Source organism: Carcharodon carcharias, assembly GCF_017639515.1.
Source record: "Carcharodon carcharias isolate sCarCar2 chromosome 39 unlocalized genomic scaffold, sCarCar2.pri SUPER_39_unloc_5, whole genome shotgun sequence".
NCBI lineage: Eukaryota > Metazoa > Chordata > Chondrichthyes > Lamniformes > Lamnidae > Carcharodon > Carcharodon carcharias.
Genome location: NW_024470844.1, coordinates 892,889 through 917,821, shown reverse-complemented (window position 1 = coordinate 917,821; position 24,933 = coordinate 892,889). Strand labels below are relative to the sequence as shown.

The following is a 24,933-nucleotide window of genomic DNA, read 5'->3' as shown; positions in this document are numbered from 1 at the left end:
CTTCCGCTCCCCGCGACGTCACTTCCTGGAGACCACACCCCCCCCCCGGCCCCGCCCTCTCCTTGTCCCTGCCCCCTCTCCCACCCAACCACCCACACACAAACAACGTAAAAAGAAGAAAAGCCAGCGAGGGGAAAAAAAAGGATGTTGCGCCGATCCGGGTGTGTAACTTTCAATCGCTGATCACTTTGAGGGGGGGGGGGGGTGGAAAACAGGGAGAAAAGAGAGAAGTCGCCGCCGCCATTTATTTTTTGGCGCCGCCATTTCGATCGGTCGGACGGATGGTGGGGGAGAAGAGGCAGAGGCGGCCGGACCTGTGCGCAGGCGCGCTCACGGCAGCCGGACAACACCCCCCCCCCCCCCCCACACGGCTCCCGCTCCGGCTCCGGCTAGTGCGCAGGCGCGTTCACGGAAGCCTGCTCTCGCTCCGTGTAATGCGCAGGCGCGATCACTGCAGCCGGCTCAACGGTCGGAGGTGCGCAGGCGCGCCCATGGAAGCCGGCTCCAGGGTCGGCGGTGCGCAGGCGCCCAAATGCCGGCATACTGCGGATACGCCCCAAGGTTATAACGGGGAGGGCGGATACGCCCCGTGGTTATAATGGGGAGAGGGGATATGCCCCGCGGTTATTACGGGGAGGGCGGATACTCCCCGCGGTTATTACGGGCAGGGCGGATACTCCCCATGGTTATAATGGGGAGGGAGGATACGCCCCGCGGTTATGACGGGGAGGGAGGATACGCCCCGCGGTTATGACGGGGAGGGAGGATACGCCCCGCGGTTATGACGGGGAGGGAGGATACTCCCCGCGGTTATTACGGGGGGGAGGATACTCCCCGCGGTTATTACGGGGAGGGCGGATACGCCCCGCGGTTATGACGGGGAGGGAGGATACGCCCCGCGGTTATGACGGGGAGGGAGGATACGCCCCGCGGTTATGACGGGGAGGGAGGATACGCCCCGCGGTTATTACGGGGGGGAGGATACGCCCCGCGGTTATGACGGGGAGGGCGGATACGCCCCGCGGTTATGACGGGGAGGGAGGATACGCCCCGCGGTTATGACGGGGAGGGAGGATACGCCCCGCGGTTATGACGGGGAGGGAGGATACGCCCCGCGGTTATGACGGGGAGGGAGGATACGCCCCGCGGTTATGACGGGGAGGGAGGATACGCCCCGCGGTTATGACGGGGAGGGAGGATACGTCCCGCGGTTATGACGGGGAGGGAGGATACGCCCCGCGGTTATGACAGGGGGGGGAGGATACGCCCCGCGGTTATGACGGGGAGGGAGGATACGCCCCGCGGTTATGACGGGGAGGGAGGATACGCCCCGCGGTTATGACGGGGAGGGAGGATACGCCCCGCGGTTATGACGGGGAGGGAGGATACGCCCCGCGGTTATGACGGGGAGGGAGGATACGCCCCGCGGTTATGACAGGGGGGGGAGGATACGCCCCGCGGTTATGACAGGGGGGGGAGGATACGCCCCGCGGTTATGACAGGGGGGGGAGGATACGCCCCGCGGTTATGACGGGGAGGGAGGATACGCCCCGCGGTTATGACAGGGGGGGGAGGATACGCCCCGCGGTTATGACAGGGGGGGGAGGATACGCCCCGCGGTTATGACGGGGAGGGAGGATACGCCCCGCGGTTATGACGGGGAGGGAGGATACGCCCCGCGGTTATGTGCCCCTCGACCCCGCTTTCCCTCGATCCCCCTCCCCTCTACCCCCCCCTCCCCTCATCTTTCCAAATCCTGCCTAACTCGGCCTTGACTGTATCCAATGAGCCAGCCTCCTCTGCTCCCCCGGGGAAGAGAGTTCCCCAGGCTGCCGACCCCCTGAGAGGGACATCTCCTCCTCACCCCCGCCTTGAACGGCAGACCCACCCCCACCCCCACCCCCACCCCCACCCCCACCCCCCCGAATCTCAAGCTGTGTCCGTCCGTCCCCACCCCCCCCCCCCCCACCCCCGGCGCCAGTCTCACCCGCAGGGGGAGGGGTGTAAACATCCTCTCAGATCGCCCCTCGTTCTTCTAAACTCCGAGGGGTACAGACCCAACCTCTCCTCGCAAGCCAAACCAACCCCCCCCCCCCCCCACCCCCGTCGCTCTCTCATCCCAGGAATCTGTCGACGGAACCTTCTCTGAACGGCTTCTAACACAAATTATGTCCTTTCTTAAATGAGGAGGCCGGAACTGTGCACAGCGCTCCCGATGTGGTCTCACCAACACCCTGTACAGCTGCTGCAAAACATCCCCACTTTTATACTCCATTCCCCTTGCAAATGAACGACGACTTCCTATTGACCTTCCTGACCGGCTGCTGTACCTGCAGACTAACGTTCTGTGATTTGTCCACTCCCACACCCAGATCCCTCCGCACCGCAGAGTTTCTCACGCAAAAGGGAAGCAGACGTACACAAGTCCATCCCACAGGAAGCCAGATCAATCCATTTCAAATCGAGGGTTGATCGGATTATTGCCACCGACAGGGGGTGAGCAACAGGAGAGTTAGGAGCAGGGAGGAGGCCATTCAGCCCCTCGAGCCTGCCCCGAGGCTCAATGAGATGATGGTCGATCTGGTTGCACTCCCAGCTCCACTTTCTTGCCTGTCCCCCCCTCCCCGCTCCTCCCACACCCCCCCTCTCACTGCTCCACCTCCTCCCCCTTCTCCTCCCTCCCCTACCCTCCACCCTCCCTCCCCTCCCCCTCTCCTCCCCCCTCCCTCCCTCCCCTCCCACTCCCCCCTCCCCTCCTACCCTCCCCCTCCCCTCCTCCTCCTCCCCTCCCCCTCCCCTACCCCCCTCCCCTCCTCCTGCCCTACCCCCCTCCCCTCCTCCTCCCCCCTCCTCTCCATCCCCCTCCTTTCCACCCTCCCCTCCCCCTCCCCTACCCCCCTCCCCTCCTCCTCCCCCCTCCTCTCCATCCCCCTCCTTTCCACCCTCCCCTCCCCCTCCCCTACCCCCCTCCCCTCCTCCTGCCCTACCCCCCTCCCCTCCTCCTCCCCCCTCCTCTCCATCCCCCTCCTTTCCACCCTCCCTCCCCTCCTCCCCCTCCCCTCCCCTCCTCCCCCTCCCCTCCTCCCCCTCCCCTCCCCTCCTCCCCCTCCCCTCCTCCCCTCCTCCCTCTCCCTCCCCCCTCCCCTCCCCTCCTCCCCCTCCCCTCCTCCCCCTCCCCTCCCTCCTCCCCTCCCCTCCTCCCCCTCCCCTCCTCCTCCCCCCTCCTCTCCATCCCCCTCCTTTCCACCCTCCCCTCCCCTCCCTTCCACCCCTCCCCTCCTCCTCCTCCCCTCCCCTCCTCCCCCTCCCCTCCCCTCCTCCCCCTCCCCTCCCCTCCTCCCCCTCCCCTCCTCCCCCTCCCCCTCCCCTCCTCCCCCTCCCCTCCTCCCCCTCCCCTCCCCTCCTCCCCCCTCCCCTCCCCTCCTCCCCTCCCTCCTCCCCCTCCCCTCCTCCTCCCCCCTCCTCTCCATCCCCCTCCTTTCCACCCTCCCCTCCCCTCCCTTCCACCCCTCCCCTCCTCCCCCTCCCCTCCCCCTCCCCTCCTCCCCCTCCCCTCCTCCCCCTCCCCTCCTCCTCCCCTCCCCTCCTCCCCCTCCCCTCCTCCCCTCCTCCCTCTCCCTCCCCCCTCCCTCCCCTCCCTCCCCTCCCTCCCCCTCCCTCCCCTCCCTCCCCTCCTCCCCTCCCCTCCCCTCCCTCCTCCCCTCCCCTCCTCCCCCTCCCCTCCTCCTCCCCCCTCCTCTCCATCCCCCTCCTTTCCACCCTCCCCTCCCCTCCCTTCCACCCCTCCCCTCCTCCCCCTCCCCTCCCCTCCTCCCCTCCCCTCCTCCCCTCCTCCTCCCCTCCTCCCCCTCCCCTCCTCCCCCTCCCCTCCTCCCCTCCCCTCCTCCCCTCCCCTCCCCCTCTCCCCCTCCCTCCTCCCTCCCCTCCTCCCTCCCCTCCTCCCCACTCCCCCTCCCCTCCCCTCCCCCTCTCCCCCCTCCCTCCCCCCTCCCTCCCTCCCCTCCTCCCCACTCCCCCTCCCCTCCCCCCCTCCTCCCCTCCTCCCTCCCCTTCCCCTCCTCCCTCCCCTCCCCTCCTCCCTCCCCTCCCTCCCCTCCTCCCTCCCCTCCCTCCCCTCCCTCCCTCCCTCCTCCCTCCCCTCCCCACCCCCTCCCCCTCCCCTCCTCCCTCCCTCCCCCCTCCCCCCCCACCTCGCCCCCTCTCCACGACTCACCCTCTCCCCTTGCCCTCCAGCAGAATGCTCTGCACCTCGCTGCCTCTCCGCGCGGCCCTCGGTCCCCCCCGGCTGCGAGCTGCGGGCTGGTGCGCCAGAGCGCCGGGAGACGGGACCAGGACCCCCGGCGCACAGCCCCCGATCCCCGGGGAGAAGCACGGCCGCTCCGAATCCACCAGCGACCGGCCGGACGTCGCCACGGGCCCCGAAGCCCAGAGCGGCCGGGGGCAGCTGCCCAAGGAACCCTCCCCCGATTACCTGGAGCGGTTCATCCCCTTCGACAAGCATGTCCTGCAGCACATGTTACTGAAGGTGAACAAAACACAACAGGCAGCGAGCCTGGGGGGCAGGGGGCAGGGGAAGGGGGGGGAAGCGGGGGGCTGGGTGCTGGGGGCAGGGTGCTGGGGGCAGGGGGTGCTGGGCACAGGGCAGAGGGGGCTGGGGGCTGGGGGCATGTCCAGAATGAAACTGGAGTATGGAAGAGGGCAACAGAGGGCAGACATGGGCGCAGAGAGAGAGAGTGAAATAGACATGGAGGAAAGAGAGAGAGAAACAGACATGGGAGAGAAAGTGAAATGGACGTAGGGGAGACAGAGTGAAACAGACGGGAACGACAGTGTGTGTGAAATGGACATGAGTCAGAGAGAAACAGACATGGGGAGAGAGGGAGAGTGAAACGGACATGGGGAGAGAGGGAGAGTGAAACGGACATGGGGAGAGAGGGAGAGTGAAACGGACATGGGGAGAGAGAGAGAGAGTGAAACGGACATGGGGAGAGAGAGAGAGAGTGAAACGGACATGGGGAGAGAGAGAGAGAGTGAAACGGACATGGGGAGAGAGAGAGAGTGAAACGGACATGGGGAGAGAGAGAGAGTGAAACGGACATGGGGAGAGAGAGAGAGAGTGAAACGGACATGGGGAGAGAGAGAGAGTGAAACGGACATGGGGAGAGAGAGAGAGAGTGAAACGGACATGGGGAGAGAGGGAGAGTGAAACGGACATGGGGGAGGAGAGAGTGAAACGGACATGGGGAGAGAGGGAGAGTGAAACGGACATGGGGAGAGAGGGAGAGTGAAACGGACATGGGGAGAGGGAGAGAGTGAAACGGACAAGGGGAGAGAGAGAGAGTGAAACGGACATGGGGAGAGAGAGAGAGTGAAACGGACAAGGGGAGAGAGGGAGAGTGAAACGGACATGGGGAGAGAGGGAGAGTGAAACGGACATGGGGAGAGAGAGAGAGTGAAACGGACAAGGGGAGAGAGGGAGAGTGAAACGGACATGGGGAGAGGGAGAGAGTGAAACGGACATGGGGAGAGAGGGAGAGTGAAACGGACATGGGGAGAGAGGGAGAGTGAAACGGACATGGGGAGAGAGGGAGAGTGAAACGGACATGGGGAGAGAGGGAGAGTGAAACGGACATGGGGAGAGGGAGAGAGTGAAACGGACATGGTGAGAGAGGGAGAGTGAAACGGACATGGGGAGAGAGGGAGAGTGAAACGGACATGGGGAGAGAGGGAGAGTGAAACGGACATGGGGAGAGAGAGAGAGTGAAACGGACATGGGGAGAGAGAGAGAGTGAAACGGACATGGGGAGAGGGAGAGAGTGAAACGGACATGGGGAGAGAGAGAGAGTGAAACGGACAAGGGGAGAGAGGGAGAGTGAAACGGACATGGGGAGAGAGGGAGAAACGGACATGGGGAGAGAGAGAGAGTGAAACGGACATGGGGAGAGAGGGAGAGTGAAACGGACATGGGGAGAGGGAGAGAGAGTGAAACGGACATGGGGAGAGAGGGAGAGTGAAACGGACATGGGGAGAGAGGGACAGTGAAACGGACATGGGGAGAGAGGGAGAGTGAAACAGACATGGGGAGAGAGAGAGTGTAACGGACATGGGGAGAGAGGGAGAGTGAAACGGACATGGGGAGAGAGAGGGAGAGTGAAACGGACATGGGGAGAGAGGGAGAGTGAAACGGACATGGGGAGAGAGGGAGAGTGAAACGGACATGGGGAGAGGGAGAGAGAGTGAAACGGACATGGGGAGAGAGAGTGAAACGGACATGGGGAGAGAGGGAGAGTGAAACGGACATGGGGAGAGAGAGAGAGTGAAACGGACATGGGGAGAGAGAGTGAAACGGACATGGGGAGAGAGAGAGAGTGAAACGGACATGGGGAGAGAGAGAGAGAGTGAAACGGACATGGGGAGAGGGAGAGAGTGAAACGGACATGGGGAGAGAGGGAGAGTGAAACGGACATGGGGAGAGGGAGAGAGTGAAACGGACATGGGGAGAGAGGGAGAGTGAAACGGACATGGGGAGAGAGAGAGAGAGTGAACGGACATGGGAGAGAGAGAGAGTGAAACGGACATGGGGAGAGAGAGAGAGTGAAACGGACATGGGGAGAGGAGAGAGAGTGAAACGGACATGGGAGAGAGAGAGAGTGAAACGGACATGGGGAGAGAGAGAGAGTGAAACGGACATGGGGAGAGAGGGAGAGAGTGAAACGGACATGGGGAGAGAGGGAGAGTGAAACGGACATGGGGAGAGAGAGAGAGTGAAACGGACATGGGGAGAGGGAGAGAGTGAAACGGACATGGGGAGAGGGAGAGAGTGAAACGGACATGGGGAGAGAGAGAGAGTGAAACGGACATGGGGAGAGAGAGAGAGTGAAACGGACATGGGGAGAGAGGGAGAGAGTGAAACGGACATGGGGAGAGAGGGAGAGTGAAACGGACATGGGGAGAGAGGGAGAGTGAAACGGACATGGGGAGAGAGGGAGAGAGTGAAACGGACATGGGGAGAGAGGGAGAGTGAAACGGACATGGGGAGAGAGGGAGAAACGGACATGGGGAGAGAGGGAGAGAGTGAAACGGACATGGGGAGAGAGAGAGAGTGAAACGGACATGGGGAGAGAGAGAGAGTGAAACGGACATGGGGAGAGAGGGAGAGTGAAACGGACATGGGGAGAGAGGGAGAGAGTGAAACGGACATGGGGAGAGAGAGAGAGTGAAACGGACATGGGGAGAGAGGGAGAGAGTGAAACGGACATGGGGAGAGAGGGAGAGTGAAACGGACATGGGGAGAGAGAGAGAGTGAAACGGACATGGGGAGAGGGAGAGAGTGAAACGGACATGGGGAGAGAGGGAGAGTGAAACGGACATGGGGAGAGAGAGTGAAACGGACATGGGGAGAGAGAGAGAGTGAAACGGACATGGGGAGAGGGAGAGAGTGAAACGGACATGGGGAGAGAGAGAGAGAGTGAAACGGACATGGGGAGAGAGGGAGAGTGAAACGGACATGGGGAGAGAGAGAGAGTGAAACGGACATGGGGAGAGAGAGAGAGAGTGAAACGGACATGGGGAGAGAGAGAGAGAGTGAAACGGACATGGGGAGAGAGGGAGAGTGAAACGGACATGGGGAGAGAGAGAGAGTGAAACGGACATGGGGAGAGAGAGAGAGTGAAACGGACATGGGGAGAGAGAGAGAGTGAAACGGACATGGGGAGAGAGGAGAGAGTGAACGGACATGGGGAGAGAGAGGAGAGTGAAACGGACAAGGGGAGAGAGGGAGAGAGAGTGAAACGGACATGGGGAGAGAGGGAGAGTGAAACGGACATGGGGAGAGAGAGAGAGAGTGAAACGGACATGGGGAGAGAGAGAGAGTGAAACGGACATGGGGAGAGAGGGAGAGTGAAACGGACATGGGGAGAGAGGAGAGAGTGAAACGGACATGGGGAGAGAGAGAGAGTGAAACGGACATGGGGAGAGAGAGAGAGTGAAACGGACATGGGGAGAGAGGGAGAGTGAAACGGACATGGGGAGAGAGGGAGAGTGAAACGGACATGGGAGAGAGAGAGAGTGAAACGGACATGGGGAGAGAGGGAGAGTGAAACGGACATGGGGAGAGAGGGAGAGTGAAACGACATGGGGAGAGAGGAGAGAGTGAAACGGACATGGGGAGAGAGAGAGAGTGAAACGGACATGGGGAGGAGAGAGAGAGTGAAACGGACATGGGGAGAGAGGGAGAGTGAAACGGACATGGGAGAGAGAGGCGAGTGAAACGGACATGGGGAGAGAGAGAGAGTGAACGGACATGGGGAGAGAGGGAGAGTGAAACGGACATGGGGAGAGAGGAGAGAGTGAAAAGACATGGGGAGGAGAGGGAGAGTGAACGGACATGGGGAGAGAGAGAGAGTGAAACGGACATGGGGGAGAGAGGGAGAGTGAAACGGACATGGGGAGAGAGGGAGAGTGAAACGGACATGGGAGAGAGGAGAGAGTGAAACGGACAAGGGGAGAGAGGGAGAGTGAAACGGACATGGGGAGAGAGGGAGAGTGAAACGGACATGGGAGAGAGGGAGAGTGAAACGGACATGGGGAGAGAGAGGAGAGTGAAACGGACATGGGGAGAGAGGAGAGTGAAACGGACATGGGGAGAGGGAGAGAGTGAAACGGACATGGGGAGAGAGAGAGACGAGTGAAATGGACATGAGTCAGAGAGAAACAGACATTGGAGAGAGTGAAATAAACATGGGGAGAGAGAGTGAAACGGACATGGGGAGAGAGGGAGAGTGAAACGGACATGGGGAGAGAGAGAGAGTGAAACGGACATGGGGAGAGAGAGTGAAACGGACATGGGGAGAGAGAGAGAGTGAAACGGACATGGGGAGAGAGAGAGAGTGAAACGGACATGGGGAGAGAGAGAGAGTGAAACGGACATGGGGAGAGAGGGAGAGTGAAACGGACATGGGGAGAGAGAGTGAAACGGACATGGGGAGAGAGGGAGAGTGAAACGGACATGGGGAGAGAGAGAGAGTGAAACGGACATGGGGAGAGAGGGAGAGTGAAACGGACATGGGAGAGAGAGAGAGTGAAACGGACATGGGGAGAGAGAGAGAGTGAAACGGACATGGGGAGAGAGGGAGAGTGAAACGGACATGGGGAGAGAGGGAGAGTGAAACGGACATGGGGAGAGAGGGAGAGTGAAACGGACATGGGGAGAGGGAGAGAGTGAAACGGACATGGGGAGAGAGGGAGAGTGAAACGGACATGGGGAGAGAGGGAGAGTGAAACGGACATGGGGAGAGAGAGAGAGTGAAACGGACATGGGGAGAGAGTGAGAGAGTGAAACGGACATGGGGAGAGAGAGAGAGTGAAACGGACATGGGGAGAGAGTGAGAGAGTGAAACGGACATGGGGAGAGAGAGAGAGTGAAACGGACATGGGGAGAGAGTGAGAGAGTGAAACGGACATGGGGAGAGAGGGAGAGTGAAACGGACATGGGGAGAGAGGGAGAGTGAAACGGACATGGGGAGAGAGAGTGAAACGGACATGGGGAGAGAGAGAGAGTGAAACGGACATGGGGAGAGAGAGAGAGTGAAACGGACATGGGGAGAGAGTGAGAGAGTGAAACGGACATGGGGAGAGAGGGAGAGTGAAACGGACATGGGGAGAGGGAGAGAGTGAAACGGACATGGGGAGAGAGGAGAGAGTGAACGGACATGGGAGAGCGAGGAGAGTGAAACGGACATGGGGAGAGAGAGAGAGAGTGAAAACGGACATGGGAGAGAGGGAGAGTGAAACGGACATGGGGAGAGAGAGAGAGTGAAACGGGACATGGGGAGAGAGGAGAGAGTGAAACGGAATGGGAGAGAGAGAGAGAGTGAAACGGGACATGGGGGAGAGAGAGGAGAGTGAAACGGACATGGGGGAGAGAGGGAGAGTGAAACGACATGGGGGAGAGAGAGGAGAGTGAAACGGACATGGGAGGTGAGAGAGTGAACGACATGGGGAGAGAGAGAAGTAACGTGACATGGGGAGAGAGGGAGAGTGAAACGGACATGGGGAGAGAGGGAGAGTGAACGGACATGGGGAGAGAGGGAGAGTGAAACGGACATGGGGAGAGAGGGAGAGTGAAACGGACATGGGGAGAGAGAGAGAGTGAAACGGACATGGGGAGAGAGGGAGAGTGAAACGGACATGGGGAGAGAGGGAGAGTGAAACGGACATGGGGAGAGAGGGAGAGTGAAACGGACATGGGGAGAGAGGGAGAGTGAAACGGACATGGGGAGAGAGGGAGAGAGTGAAACGGACATGGGGAGAGAGAGAGAGAGTGAAACGGACATGGGGAGAGAGAGAGAGTGAAACGGACATGGGGAGAGAGGGAGAGTGAAACGGACATGGGGAGAGAGAGAGAGAGTGAAACGGACATGGGGAGAGAGAGAGAGTGAAACGGACATGGGGAGAGAGGGAGAGTGAAACGGACATGGGGAGAGAGGGAGAGTGAAACGGACATGGGGAGAGAGGGAGAGTGAAACGGACATGGGGAGAGAGGGAGAGAGTGAAACGGACATGGGGAGAGAGAGAGAGTGAAACGGACATGGGGAGAGAGAGAGAGTGAAACGGACATGGGGAGAGAGAGAGAGTGAAACGGACATGGGGAGAGAGAGAGAGTGAAACGGACATGGGGAGAGGAGAGAGAGTGAAACGGACATGGGGAGAGAGGAGAGAGTGAAACGGACATGGGGAGAGAGGGAGAGTGAAACGGACATGGGGGAGAGAGAGAGAGTGAAACGGACATGGGGAGAGAGGGAGAGTGAAACGGACATGGGGAGAGAGGAGAGAGTGAAACGGACATGGGGAGAGAGGGAGAGAGTGAAACGGACATGGGGAGAGAGGGAGAGAGTGAAACGGACATGGGGAGAGAGAGAGAGTGAAACGGACATGGGGAGAGAGGAGAGAGTGAAACGGACATGGGGAGAGAGAGAGAGTGAAACGGACATGGGGAGAGAGGAGAGAGTGAAACGGACATGGGGAGAGAGAGAGAGTGAAACGGACATGGGGAGAGGAGAGTGAAACGGACATGGGGAGAGAGGAGAGAGTGAAACGGACATGGGGAGAGAGAGAGAGTGAAACGGACATGGGGAGAGAGAGAGAGTGAAACGGACATGGGGAGAGAGGGAGAGTGAAACGGACATGGGGAGAGAGAGAGAGTGAAACGGACATGGGGAGAGAGAGAGAGAGTGAAACGGACATGGGGAGAGGGAGAGAGTGAAACGGACATGGGGAGAGAGAGAGAGTGAAACGGACATGGGGGAGAGAGGGAGAGTGAAACGGACATGGGGAGAGAGAGAGAGTGAAACGGACATGGGGAGAGAGGGAGAGTGAAACGGACATGGGGAGAGAGGGAGAGTGAAACGGACATGGGGAGAGAGGAGAGAGTGAAACGGACATGGGGAGAGAGGAGAGAGTGAAACGGACATGGGGAGAGAGGAGAGAGTGAAACGGACATGGGGAGAGAGGAGAGAGTGAAACGGACATGGGGAGAGAGAGAGAGTGAAACGGACATGGGGGAGAGGGAGAGAGTGAAACGGACATGGGGAGAGAGGGAGAGTGAAACGGACATGGGGAGAGAGAGGAGAGTGAAACGGACATGGGGAGAGAGGGAGAGTGAAACGGACATGGGGAGAGAGGAGAGTGAACGGACATGGGAGAGAGGAGAGAGTGAAACGGACATGGGGAGAGAGGGAGAGAGTGAAACGGACATGGGGAGAGGAGAGAGAGTGAAACGGACATGGGGAGAGAGAGAGAGTGAAACGGACATGGGGGAGAGAGAGAGAGTGAAACGGACATGGGGAGAGAGGGAGAGTGAAACGGACATGGGAGAGAGGGAGTGAAACGGACATGGAGAGAGAGAGAGAGTGAAACGGACATGGGGAGAGAGGAGAGAGTGAAACGGACATGGGGAGAGAGAGAGAGTGAAACGGACATGGGGAGAGAGAGAGAGTGAAACGGACATGGGGAGAGAGGGAGAGTGAAACGGACATGGGGAGAGAGAGAGAGTGAAACGGACATGGGGAGAGAGGGAGAGTGAAACGGACATGGGGAGAGAGAGTGAAACGGACATGGGGAGAGGGAGAGAGTGAAACGGACATGGGGAGAGGGAGAGAGTGAAACGGACATGGGGAGAGAGGGAGAGTGAAACGGACATGGGGAGAGAGGGAGAGTGAAACGGACATGGGGAGAGAGGGAGAGTGAAACGGACATGGGGAGAGAGGGAGAGTGAAACGGACATGGGGAGAGAGAGAGAGTGAAACGGACATGGGGAGAGAGGGAGAGTGAAACGGACATGGGGAGAGAGGGAGAGTGAAACGGACATGGGGAGAGAGGGAGAGTGAAACGGACATGGGGAGAGAGAGAGAGTGAAACGGACATGGGGAGAGAGAGAGAGAGTGAAACGGACATGGGGAGAGAGAGAGAGTGAAACGGACATGGGGAGAGAGAGAGAGAGTGAAACGGACATGGGGAGAGAGAGAGAGTGAAACGGACATGGGGAGAGGGAGAGAGTGAAACGGACATGGGGAGAGAGAGAGAGTGAAACGGACATGGGGAGAGAGGGAGAAACGGACATGGGGAGAGAGAGAGAGTGAAACGGACATGGGGAGAGAGGGAGAGTGAAACGGACATGGGGAGAGGGAGAGAGAGTGAAACGGACATGGGGAGAGAGGGAGAGTGAAACGGACATGGGGAGAGAGGGAGAGTGAAACGGACATGGGGAGAGAGGGAGAGTGAAACGGACATGGGGAGAGAGGGACAGTGAAACGGACATGGGGAGAGAGGGAGAGTGAAACAGACATGGGGAGAGAGAGAGTGTAACGGACATGGGGAGAGAGGGAGAGTGAAACGGACATGGGGAGAGGGAGAGAGTGAAACGGACATGGGGAGAGAGGGAGAGTGAAACGGACATGGGGAGAGAGGGAGAGTGAAACGGACATGGGGAGAGGGAGAGAGTGAAACGGACATGGGGAGAGAGAGTGAAACGGACATGGGGAGAGAGGGAGAGTGAAACGGACATGGGGAGAGAGAGAGAGTGAAACGGACATGGGGAGAGAGAGTGAAACGGACATGGGGAGAGAGAGAGAGTGAAACGGACATGGGGAGAGAGGGAGAGTGAAACGGACATGGGGAGAGAGGGAGAGAGAGTGAAACGGACATGGGGAGAGAGGGAGAGTGAAACGGACATGGGGAGAGGGAGAGAGTGAAACGGACATGGGGAGAGAGGGAGAGTGAAACGGACATGGGGAGAGAGAGAGAGAGTGAAACGGACATGGGGAGAGAGGGAGAGTGAAACGGACATGGGGAGAGAGAGAGAGTGAAACGGACATGGGGAGAGGGAGAGAGTGAAACGGACATGGGGAGAGAGAGAGAGAGTGAAACGGACATGGGGAGAGAGGGAGAGTGAAACGGACATGGGGAGAGAGAGAGAGTGAAACGGACATGGGGAGAGAGAGAGAGTGAAACGGACATGGGGAGAGAGAGAGAGTGAAACGGACATGGGGAGAGAGGGAGAGTGAAACGGACATGGGGAGAGAGGGAGAGTGAAACGGACATGGGGAGAGAGAGAGAGTGAAACGGACATGGGGAGAGGGAGAGAGTGAAACGGACATGGGGAGAGAGAGAGAGTGAAACGGACATGGGGAGAGAGAGAGAGTCAAACGGACATGGGGAGAGAGGGAGAGTGAAACGGACATGGGGAGAGAGAGAGAGAGAGTGAAACGGACATGGGGAGAGAGGAGAGAGTGAAACGGACATGGGGAGAGAGAGAGAGTCAACGGACATGGGGAGAGAGGGAGAGTGAAACGGACATGGGGAGAGAGAGAGAGTGAAACGGACATGGGGAGAGAGAGTGAAACGGACATGGGGAGAGGGAGAGAGTGAAACGGACATGGGGAGAGAGGGAGAGTGAAACGGACATGGGGAGAGAGAGAGAGAGTGAAACGGACATGGGGAGAGAGAGAGAGAGTGAAACGGACATGGGGAGAGAGAGAGAGTGAAACGGACATGGGGAGAGAGAGAGAGAGTGAAACGGACATGGGGAGAGAGAGAGAGTGAAACGGACATGGGGAGAGGGAGAGAGTGAAACGGACATGGGGAGAGAGAGAGAGTGAAACGGACAAGGGGAGAGAGGGAGAGTGAAACGGACATGGGGAGAGAGAGAGAGTGAAACGGACAAGGGGAGAGAGGGAGAGTGAAACGGACATGGGGAGAGAGGGAGAAACGGACATGGGGAGAGAGAGAGAGTGAAACGGACATGGGGAGAGGGAGAGAGAGTGAAACGGACATGGGGAGAGAGGGAGAGTGAAACGGACATGGGGAGAGAGGGAGAGTGAAACGGACATGGGGAGAGAGGGAGAGTGAAACAGACATGGGGAGAGAGAGAGAGTGAAACGGACATGGGGAGAGAGAGTGAAACGGACATGGGGAGAGAGGGAGAGTGAAACAGACATGGGGAGAGAGAGAGAGTGAAACGGACATGGGGAGAGAGAGTGAAACGGACATGGGGAGAGAGGGACAGTGAAACGGACATGGGGAGAGAGGGAGAGTGAAACAGACATGGGGAGAGAGAGAGTGTAACGGACATGGGGAGAGAGGGAGAGTGAAACAGACATGGGGAGAGAGAGAGTGTAACGGACATGGGGAGAGAGGGAGAGTGAAACGGACATGGGGAGAGAGAGGGAGAGTGAAACGGACATGGGGAGAGAGGGAGAGTGAAACGGACATGGGGAGAGAGGGAGAGTGAAACGGACATGGGGAGAGGGAGAGAGTGAAACGGACATGGGGAGAGAGAGTGAAACGGACATGGGGAGAGAGGGAGAGTGAAACGGACATGGGGAGAGAGAGAGAGTGAAACGGACATGGGGAGAGAGAGTGAAACGGACATGGGGAGAGAGAGAGAGTGAAACGGACATGGGGAGAGAGAGAGAGTGAAACGGACATGGGGAGAGAGAGAGAGAGTGAAACGGACATGGGGAGAGAGAGAGAGAGTGAAACGGACATGGGGAGAGAGGGAGAGTGAAACGGACATGGGGAGAGGGAGAGAGTGAAACGGACATGGGGAGAGAGGGAGAGTGAAACGGACATGGGGAGAGAGAGAGAGAGTGAAACGGACATGGGGAGAGAGGGAGAGTGAAACGGACATGGGGAGAGAGGGAGAGTGAAACGGACATGGGGAGAGAGGGAGAGTGAAACGGACATGGGGAGAGGGAGAGAGTGAAACGGACATGGGGAGAGAGAGAGAGAGTGAAACGGACATGGGGAGAGAGAGAGAGTGAAACGGACATGGGGAGAGAGAGAGAGAGTGAAACGGACATGGGGAGAGAGGGAGAGTGAAACGGACATGGGGAGAGAGGGAGAGTGAAACGGACATGGGGAGAGAGAGAGAGTGAAACGGACATGGGGAGAGAGGGAGAGTGAAACGGACATGGGGAGAGAGAGAGAGTGAAACGGACATGGGGAGAGAGGGAGAGTGAAACGGACATGGGGAGAGAGAGAGAGTGAAACGGACATGGGGAGAGAGAGAGAGTGAAACGGACATGGGGAGAGAGAGAGAGTGAAACGGACATGGGGAGAGAGGGAGAGTGCAACGGACATGGGGAGAGAGAGAGAGTGAAACGGACATGGGGAGAGAGGGAGAGTGAAACGGACATGGGGAGAGAGAGAGAGTGAAACGGACATGGGGAGAGAGGGAGAGTGCAACGGACATGGGGAGAGAGAGAGAGTGAAACGGACATGGGGAGAGAGGGAGAGTGAAACGGACATGGGGAGAGAGGGAGAGTGAAACGGACATGGGGAGAGAGGGAGAGTGAAACGGACATGGGGAGAGAGAGAGAGAGTGAAACGGACATGGGGAGAGAGAGAGAGAGTGAAACGGACATGGGGAGAGAGGGAGAGTGAAACGGACATGGGGAGAGAGGGACAGTGAAACGGACATGGGGAGAGAGGGACAGTGAAACGGACATGGGGAGAGAGGGAGAGTGAAACAGACATGGGGAGAGAGGGACAGTGAAACGGACATGGGGAGAGAGGGACAGTGAAACGGACATGGGGAGAGAGGGAGAGTGAAACAGACATGGGGAGAGAGAGAGTGTAACGGACATGGGGAGAGAGGGAGAGTGAAATGGACATGGGGAGAGAGTGAAACAGACAGGAAAGACAGTGTGTGTGAAATGGACATGAGTCAGAGAGAAACAGACATTGGAGAGAGTGAAATAAACATGGGGAGAGAGAGTGAAACAGACATGGGGGAGAGTGAGAGTGAAACAGACATGAGATGGAAAGTGAAATGGGGAAAGATGGAAACAGACGTGGGAGAAAGTGAAATGGACGTAGGGGAGACAGAGTGAAACAGACGGGAGAGAGAATGTGTGTGAAATGGACATGAGTCAGACAAACAGACATGGGAGAGAAAGTGAAATGGACATAGGGAAGACAGAGTGAAACAGACATAGAGAGAGAGGGTGTAAAACAGACTTGGAAAGAGTGACACAGACTTGGGGGAGAGACAGTGAAACAGACATGAGGAGAGAGAGAGTGAGTGAAACAGACATGTGGAAAGGGAGAGGGAGTGGTACACCTGGTGGGAGAGAGAGGGAGTGCAATAAACATAGGGATAGAGGGAGTGAAACAGACTTGGGGAGGAAGAGAGAGAGAGAAGCAGTGAAACAGACATGGGGAGAGAGGGAGTGAAACAGACATGGGGGAGAGACAGTGAAACAGATATGGGGAGAGAGGGAGTGAAACAGACATGGAGAGAGAGTGCAACAGGCATGGGGAGAGAGAGAGAATGCAACAGGCATGGGGAGAGAGAGAGAATGCAACAGGCATGGGGAGAGAGAGAGAATGCAACAGGCATGGGGAGAGAGAGAATGCAACAGGCATGGGGAGAGAGAGAGAATGCAACAGGCATGGGGAGAGAGAGAATGCAACAGGCATGGGGAGAGAGAGAATGCAACAGGCATGGGGAGAGAGAGAGAGAGTACAACAGGCATGGAGAGAGAGAGAGAGAGAGAGTGCAACTGGCATGGGGAGAGAGAGAGTACAACTGGCATGGGGAGAGAGAGAGAGAGTACAACTGGCATGGGGAGAGAGAGAGAGAGTGCAACTGGCATGGGGAGAGAGAGAGTACAACAGGCATGGGGAGAGAGAGAGAGAGAGAGTGCAACTGGCATGGGGAGAGAGAGAGAGAGAGTGCAACTGGCATGGGGAGAGAGAGAGAGAGTGCAACAGGCATGGGGAGAGAGAGAGAGAGTACAACTGGCATGGGGAGAGAGAGAGAGAGTGCAACTGGCATGGGGAGAGAGAGAGTGCAACTGGCATGGGGAGAGAGAGAGAGAATGCAACAGGCATGGGGAGAGAGAGAGAGAGTACAACAGGCATGGGGAGAGAGAGAGAGAGTACAACTGGCATGGGGAGAGAGAGAGTACAACTGGCATGGGGAGAGAGAGAATGCAACAGGCATGGGGAGAGAGAGAATGCAACAGGCATGGGGAGAGAGAGAGAGAGTACAACAGGCATGGAGAGAGAGAGAGAGAGAGAGTGCAACTGGCATGGGGAGAGAGAGAGAGAGTGCAACAGGCATGGGGAGAGAGAGAGAGAGTACAACTGGCATGGGGAGAGAGAGAGAGAGTGCAACTGGCATGGGGAGAGAGAGAGTACAACAGGCATGGGGAGAGAGAGAGAGAGAGAGTGCAACTGGCATGGGGAGAGAGAGAGAGAGAGTGCAACTGGCATGGGGAGAGAGAGAGAGAGTGCAACAGGCATGGGGAGAGAGAGAGAGAGTACAACTGGCATGGGGAGAGAGAGAGAGAGTGCAACTGGCATGGGGAGAGAGAGAGTGCAACTGGCATGGGGAGAGAGAGAGAGAATGCAACAGGCATGGGGAGAGAGAGAGAGAGTACAACAGGCATGGGGAGAGAGAGAGAGAGTACAACTGGCATGGGGAGAGAGAGAGTACAACTGGCATGGGGAGAGAGAGAATGCAACAGGCATGGGGAGAGAGAGAGAGTACAACTGGCATGGGGAGAGAGAGAGAGAGAGAGTGCAACTGGCATGGGGAGAGAGAGAGAGAATGCAACAGGCATGGGGAGAGAGAGAATGCAACAGGCATGGGGAGAGAGAGAATGCAACAGGCATGGGGAGAGAGAGAATGCAACAGGCATGGGGAGAGAGAGAGAGAGAGTGCAACTGGCATGGGGAGAGAGAGAGAGAGTGCAACTGGCATGGGGAGAGAGAGAGAGAGTGCAACTGGCATGGGGAGAGAGAGAGAGAGAGTGCAACTGGCATGGGGAGAGAGAGAGAGAGAGTGCAACTGGCATGGGGAGAGAGAGAGAGAATGCAACAGGCATGGGGAGAGAGAGAGAGAGAGTGCAACTGGCATGGGGAGAGAGAGAGTGCAACAGGCATGGGGAGAGAGAGAGAGAATGCAACAGGCATGGGGAGAGAGAGAGAGAGTACAACTGGCATGGGGAGAGAGAGAGTGCAACTGGCATGGGGAGAGAGAGAGAGAGAGAGAGTGCAACAGGCATGGGGAGAGAGAGAGAGAGTGCAACTGGCATGGGGAGAGAGAGAGAGAGAGTGCAACTGGCATGGGGAGAGAGAGAGAGAATGCAACAGGCATGGGGAGAGAGAGAGTACAACTGGCACGGGGAGAGAGAGTGCAACTGGCATGGGGAGAGAGAGAGAGAGAGAGTGCAACTGGCATGGGGAGAGAGAGAGAGAATGCAACAGGCATGGGGAGAGAGAGAGAATGCAACAGGCATGGGGAGAGAGAGAATGCAACAGGCATGGGGAGAGAGAGAATGCAACAGGCATGGGGAGAGAGAGAATGCAACAGGCATGGGGAGAGAGAGAATGCAACAGGCATGGGGAGAGAGAGAATGCAACTGGCATGGGGAGAGAGAGAGTGCAACTGGCATGGGGAGAGAGAGAGAGAATACAACAGGCATGGGGAGAGAGAGAGAGAGTACAACTGGCATGGGGAGAGAGAGAGAGAGTGCAACTGGCATGGGGAGAGAGAGAGAGAGAGAGTGCAACTGGCATGGGGAGAGAGAGAGAGAATGCGACAGGCATGGGGAGAGAGAGAGTACAACAGGCATGGGGAGAGAGAGAGAGAGTGCAACAGGCATGGGGAGAGAGAGAGAGAGTACAACTGGCATGGGGAGAGAGAGAGAGAGAGAGTACAACTGGCATGGGGAGAGGGAGAGAGAGAGTGCAACTGGCATGGGGAGAGAGAGAGTGCAACAGGCATGGGGGGAGAGAGAGAGTGCAACTGGCATGGGGAGAGAGAGAGAATGCAACAGGCATGGGGAGAGAGAGAGTGCAACAGGCATGGGGAGAGAGAGAGAATGCAACAGGCATGGGGAGAGAGAGAGTGCAACTGGCATTGGGAGAGAGAGAGTGCAACAGGCATGGGGAGAGAGAGAGAATGCAACAGGCATGGGGAGAGAGAGAGAGAGTACAACTGGCATGGGGAGAGAGAGAGAGAGAGAGTACAACAGGCATGGGGAGAGAGAGAGAGAGTGCAACTGGCATGGGGAGAGAGAGAGTACAACAGGCATGGGGAGAGAGAGAGAGAGTGCAACTGGCATGGGGAGAGAGAGAGTACAACAGGCATGGGGAGAGAGAGAGAGAATGCAACTGGCATGGGGAGAGAGAGAGAGAGAGAGTGCAACTGGCATGGGGAGAGAGAGAGAGAGAGTGCAACTGGCATGGGGAGAGAGAGAGAGAGAGTGCAACAGGCATGGGGAGAGAGAGAGAGAGAGTACAACAGGCATGGGGAGAGAGAGAGAGAGAGTGCAACTGGCATGGGGAGAGAGAGAGAGAGTACAACAGGCATGGGGAGAGAGAGAGAGAGTACAACTGGCATGGGGAGAGAGAGAGAGTGCAACAGGCATGGGGAGAGAGAGTGAGAGAGTGCAACAGGCATGGAGAGAGAGAGAGTACAACTGGCATGGGGAGAGAGAGAGTACAACAGGCATGGGGAGAGAGAGAGAATGCAACTGGCATGGGGAGAGAGAGAGAGAGTGCAACTGGCATGGGGAGAGAGAGAGAGAGAGTGCAACTGGCATGGGGAGAGAGAGAGAGAGAGTGCAACTGGCATGGGGAGAGAGAGAGAATGCAACAGGCATGGGGAGAGAGAGAGAATGCAACAGGCATGGGGAGAGAGAGAGAATGCAACAGGCATGGGGAGAGAGAGAATGCAACAGGCATGGGGAGAGAGAGAGAATGCAACAGGCATGGGGAGAGAGAGAGTACAACTGGCATGGGGAGAGAGAGAGAGAGTACAACTGGCATGGGGAGAGAGAGAGAGAGTGCAACAGGCATGGGGAGAGAGAGAGAGAGTACAACAGGCATGGGGAGAGAGAGAGAGAGAGTGCAACTGGCATGGGGAGAGAGAGAGAGAGTGCAACTGGCATGGGGAGAGAGAGAGAGAGTACAACAGGCATGGGGAGAGAGAGAGAGAGTACAACTGGCATGGGGAGAGAGAGAGTGCAACAGGCATGGGGAGAGAGAGAGAGTGCAACAGGCATGGGGATAGAGAGAGAGAGTACAACTGGCATGGGGAGAGAGAGAGTACAACAGGCATGGGGAGAGAGAGAGTACAACAGGCATGGGGAGAGAGAGAGAGAATGCAACTGGCATGGGGAGAAAGAGAGAGAATGCAACAGGCATGGGGGGAGAGAGAGAATGCAACAGGCATGGGGAGAGAGAGAATGCAACAGGCATGGGGAGAGAGAGAGAATGCAACAGGCATGGGGAGAGAGAGAGTACAACTGGCATGGGGAGAGAGAGAGAGAGAGAGAGTACAACTGGCATGGGGAGAGAGTACAACAGGCATGGGGAGAGAGAGAGAGTACAACTGGCATGGGGAGAGAGAGAGTGCAACAGGCATGGGGAGAGAGAGAGAGAATGCAACAGGCATGGGGAGAGAGAGAGAGAGTACAACTGGCATGGGGAGAGAGAGAGTGCAACAGGCATGGGGAGAGAGAGAGAGAATGCAACAGGCATGGGGAGAGAGAGAGAGTACAACTGGCATGGGGAGAGAGAGAGTGCAACAGGCATGGGGAGAGAGAGAGAGAATGCAACAGGCATGGGGAGAGAGAGAGAGAGTACAACTGGCATGGGGAGAGAGAGAGTGCAACAGGCATGGTGAGAGAGAGGGAGAGTACAACAGGCATGGGGAGAGAGAGAGAGAGTGCAACAGGCATGGGGAGAGAGAGAGAGAGTACAACAGGCATGGGGAGAGAGAGAGAGAGTGCAACAGGCATGGGGAGAGAGAGAGAGAGTACAACAGGCATGGGGAGAGAGAGGGAGAGAGTGCAACTGGCATGGGGAGAGAGAGAGAGAATGCAACAGGCATGGGGAGAGAGAGAGAGAGTACAACTGTCATGGGGAGAGAGAGAGTACAACTGGCATGGGGAGAGAGAGAGAGAGAGTGCAACTGGCATGGGGAGAGAGAGAGAGAATGCAACTGGCATGGGGAGAGAGAGAGAGAGTACAACTGGCATGGGGAGAGAGAGAGAGAGTACAACTGGCATGGGGAGAGAGAGAGAGAGTACAACAGGCATGGGGAGAGAGAGAGAGAGTACAACAGGCATGGGGAGAGAGAGAGAGAGTACAACAGGCATGGGGAGAGAGAGAGAGAGTACAACTGGCATGGGGAGAGAGAGAGAGAGGGAGAGTGCAACTGGCATGGGGAGAGAGAGAGAGAATGCAACAGGCATGGGGAGAGAGAGAATGCAACAGGCATTGGGAGAGAGAGAGAATGCAACAGGCATGGGGAGAGAGAGAGAATGCAACAGGCATGGGGAGAGAGAGAATGCAACAGGCATGGGGGGAGAGAGAGAGAATGCAACAGGCATGGGGAGAGAGAGAATGCAACAGGCATGGGGAGAGAGAGAGTGCAACTGGCATGGGGAGAGAGAGAGAGAGAGTGCAACTGGCATGGGGAGAGAGAGAGAGAGTGCAACTGGCATGGGGAGAGAGCGAGTGCAACTGGCATGGGGAGAGAGAGAGAGAGTGCAACTGGCATGGGGAGAGAGAGAGTGCAACAGGCATGGGGAGGGAGAGAGAGAATGCAACAGGCATGGGGAGAGAGAGAGAGAGTACAACTGGCATGGGGAGAGAGAGAGTGCAACAGGCATGGGGAGAGAGAGAGAGAGTACAACTGGCATGGGGAGAGAGAGAGTGCAACAGGCATGGGGAGAGAGAGAGAGAGTGCAACAGGCATGGGGAGAGAGAGAGAGAGTGCAACAGGCATGGGGAGAGAGAGAGAGAGTACAACAGGCATGGGGAGAGAGAGAGAGAGAGTGCAACTGGCATGGGGAGAGAGAGAGAGAGTACAACAGGCATGGGGAGAGAGAGAGAGAGAGAGAGTGCAACTGGCATGGGGAGAGAGAGAGAGAGAGTGCAACTGGCATGGGGAGAGAGAGAGAGTGCAACAGGCATGGGGAGAGAGAGAGAGAGTGCAACTGGCATGGGGAGAGAGAGAGAGAGTGCAACTGGCATGGGGAGAGAGAGAGAGAGTACAACAGGCATGGGGAGAGAGAGAGAGAGTACAACTGGCATGGGGAGAGAGAGAGAGAGAGTGCAACTGGCATGGGGAGAGAGAGAGAGAGTGCAACTGGCATGGGGAGAGAGAGAGAGAGTACAACAGGCATGGGGAGAGAGAGAGAGAGTACAACTGGCATGGGGAGAGAGAGAGTGCAACAGGCATGGGGAGAGAGAGAGAGTGCAACAGGCATGGGGATAGAGAGAGAGAGTACAACTGGCATGGGGAGAGAGAGAGTACAACAGGCATGGGGAGAGAGAGAGTACAACAGGCATGGGGAGAGAGAGAGAGAATGCAACTGGCATGGGGAGAAAGAGAGAGAATGCAACAGGCATGGGGGGAGAGAGAGAATGCAACAGGCATGGGGAGAGAGAGAATGCAACAGGCATGGGGAGAGAGAGAGAATGCAACAGGCATGGGGAGAGAGAGAGTACAACTGGCATGGGGAGAGAGAGAGAGAGAGAGAGTACAACTGGCATGGGGAGAGAGTACAACAGGCATGGGGAGAGAGAGAGAGTACAACTGGCATGGGGAGAGAGAGAGTGCAACAGGCATGGGGAGAGAGAGAGAGAATGCAACAGGCATGGGGAGAGAGAGAGAGAGTACAACTGGCATGGGGAGAGAGAGAGTGCAACAGGCATGGGGAGAGAGAGAGAGAATGCAACAGGCATGGGGAGAGAGAGAGAGTACAACTGGCATGGGGAGAGAGAGAGTGCAACAGGCATGGGGAGAGAGAGAGAGAATGCAACAGGCATGGGGAGAGAGAGAGAGAGTACAACTGGCATGGGGAGAGAGAGAGTGCAACAGGCATGGTGAGAGAGAGAGAGAGTACAACAGGCATGGGGAGAGAGAGAGAGAGTGCAACAGGCATGGGGAGAGAGAGAGAGAGTACAACAGGCATGGGGAGAGAGAGAGAGAGTGCAACAGGCATGGGGAGAGAGAGAGAGAGTACAACAGGCATGGGGAGAGAGAGGGAGAGAGTGCAACTGGCATGGGGAGAGAGAGAGAGAATGCAACAGGCATGGGGAGAGAGAGAGAGAGTACAACTGTCATGGGGAGAGAGAGAGTACAACTGGCATGGGGAGAGAGAGAGAGAGTGCAACTGGCATGGGGAGAGAGAGAGAGAATGCAACTGGCATGGGGAGAGAGAGAGAGAGTACAACTGGCATGGGGAGAGAGAGAGAGAGTACAACTGGCATGGGGAGAGAGAGAGAGAGTACAACAGGCATGGGGAGAGAGAGAGAGAGTACAACAGGCATGGGGAGAGAGAGAGAGAGTACAACAGGCATGGGGAGAGAGAGAGAGAGTACAACTGGCATGGGGAGAGAGAGAGAGAGGGAGAGTGCAACTGGCATGGGGAGAGAGAGAGAGAATGCAACAGGCATGGGGAGAGAGAGAATGCAACAGGCATTGGGAGAGAGAGAGAATGCAACAGGCATGGGGAGAGAGAGAGAATGCAACAGGCATGGGGAGAGAGAGAATGCAACAGGCATGGGGGGAGAGAGAGAGAATGCAACAGGCATGGGGAGAGAGAGAATGCAACAGGCATGGGGAGAGAGAGAGTGCAACTGGCATGGGGAGAGAGAGAGAGAGAGTGCAACTGGCATGGGGAGAGAGAGAGAGAGTGCAACTGGCATGGGGAGAGAGCGAGTGCAACTGGCATGGGGAGAGAGAGAGAGAGTGCAACTGGCATGGGGAGAGAGAGAGTGCAACAGGCATGGGGAGGGAGAGAGAGAATGCAACAGGCATGGGGAGAGAGAGAGAGAGTACAACTGGCATGGGGAGAGAGAGAGTGCAACAGGCATGGGGAGAGAGAGAGAGAGTACAACTGGCATGGGGAGAGAGAGAGTGCAACAGGCATGGGGAGAGAGAGAGAGAGTGCAACAGGCATGGGGAGAGAGAGAGAGAGTGCAACAGGCATGGGGAGAGAGAGAGAGAGTACAACAGGCATGGGGAGAGAGAGAGAGAGAGTGCAACTGGCATGGGGAGAGAGAGAGAGAGTACAACAGGCATGGGGAGAGAGAGAGAGAGAGAGAGTGCAACTGGCATGGGGAGAGAGAGAGAGAGAGTGCAACTGGCATGGGGAGAGAGAGAGAGTGCAACAGGCATGGGGAGAGAGAGAGAGAGTGCAACTGGCATGGGGAGAGAGAGAGAGAGTGCAACTGGCATGGGGAGAGAGAGAGAGAGTACAACAGGCATGGGGAGAGAGAGAGAGAGTACAACTGGCATGGGGAGAGAGAGAGAGAGTGCAACAGGCATGGGGAGAGAGAGTGAGAGAGTGCAACAGGCATGGGGAGAGAGAGAGAGAGTACAACTGGCATGGGGAGAGAGAGAGT

At 57.4% G+C, this 24,933-nt stretch overlaps 1 protein-coding gene across 1 annotated transcript in view; it reads left to right on the top strand.

The window, feature by feature from the left end:
* The first annotated feature begins 76 nt into the window (after positions 1-76).
* The window catches only part of LOC121274978 (transmembrane protein 143-like), a 53,296-nt gene continuing 28,439 nt past the window's right edge, over positions 77-24,933 (top strand). Inside the window, exons 1-2 of the mRNA XM_041182357.1 lie at positions 77-161; positions 4,237-4,525. Of these exons, the coding sequence (XP_041038291.1) occupies positions 145-161; positions 4,237-4,525 (306 nt within the window). The 5' untranslated portion in view covers positions 77-144. The remainder of the gene's footprint in view (positions 162-4,236; positions 4,526-24,933) is intronic.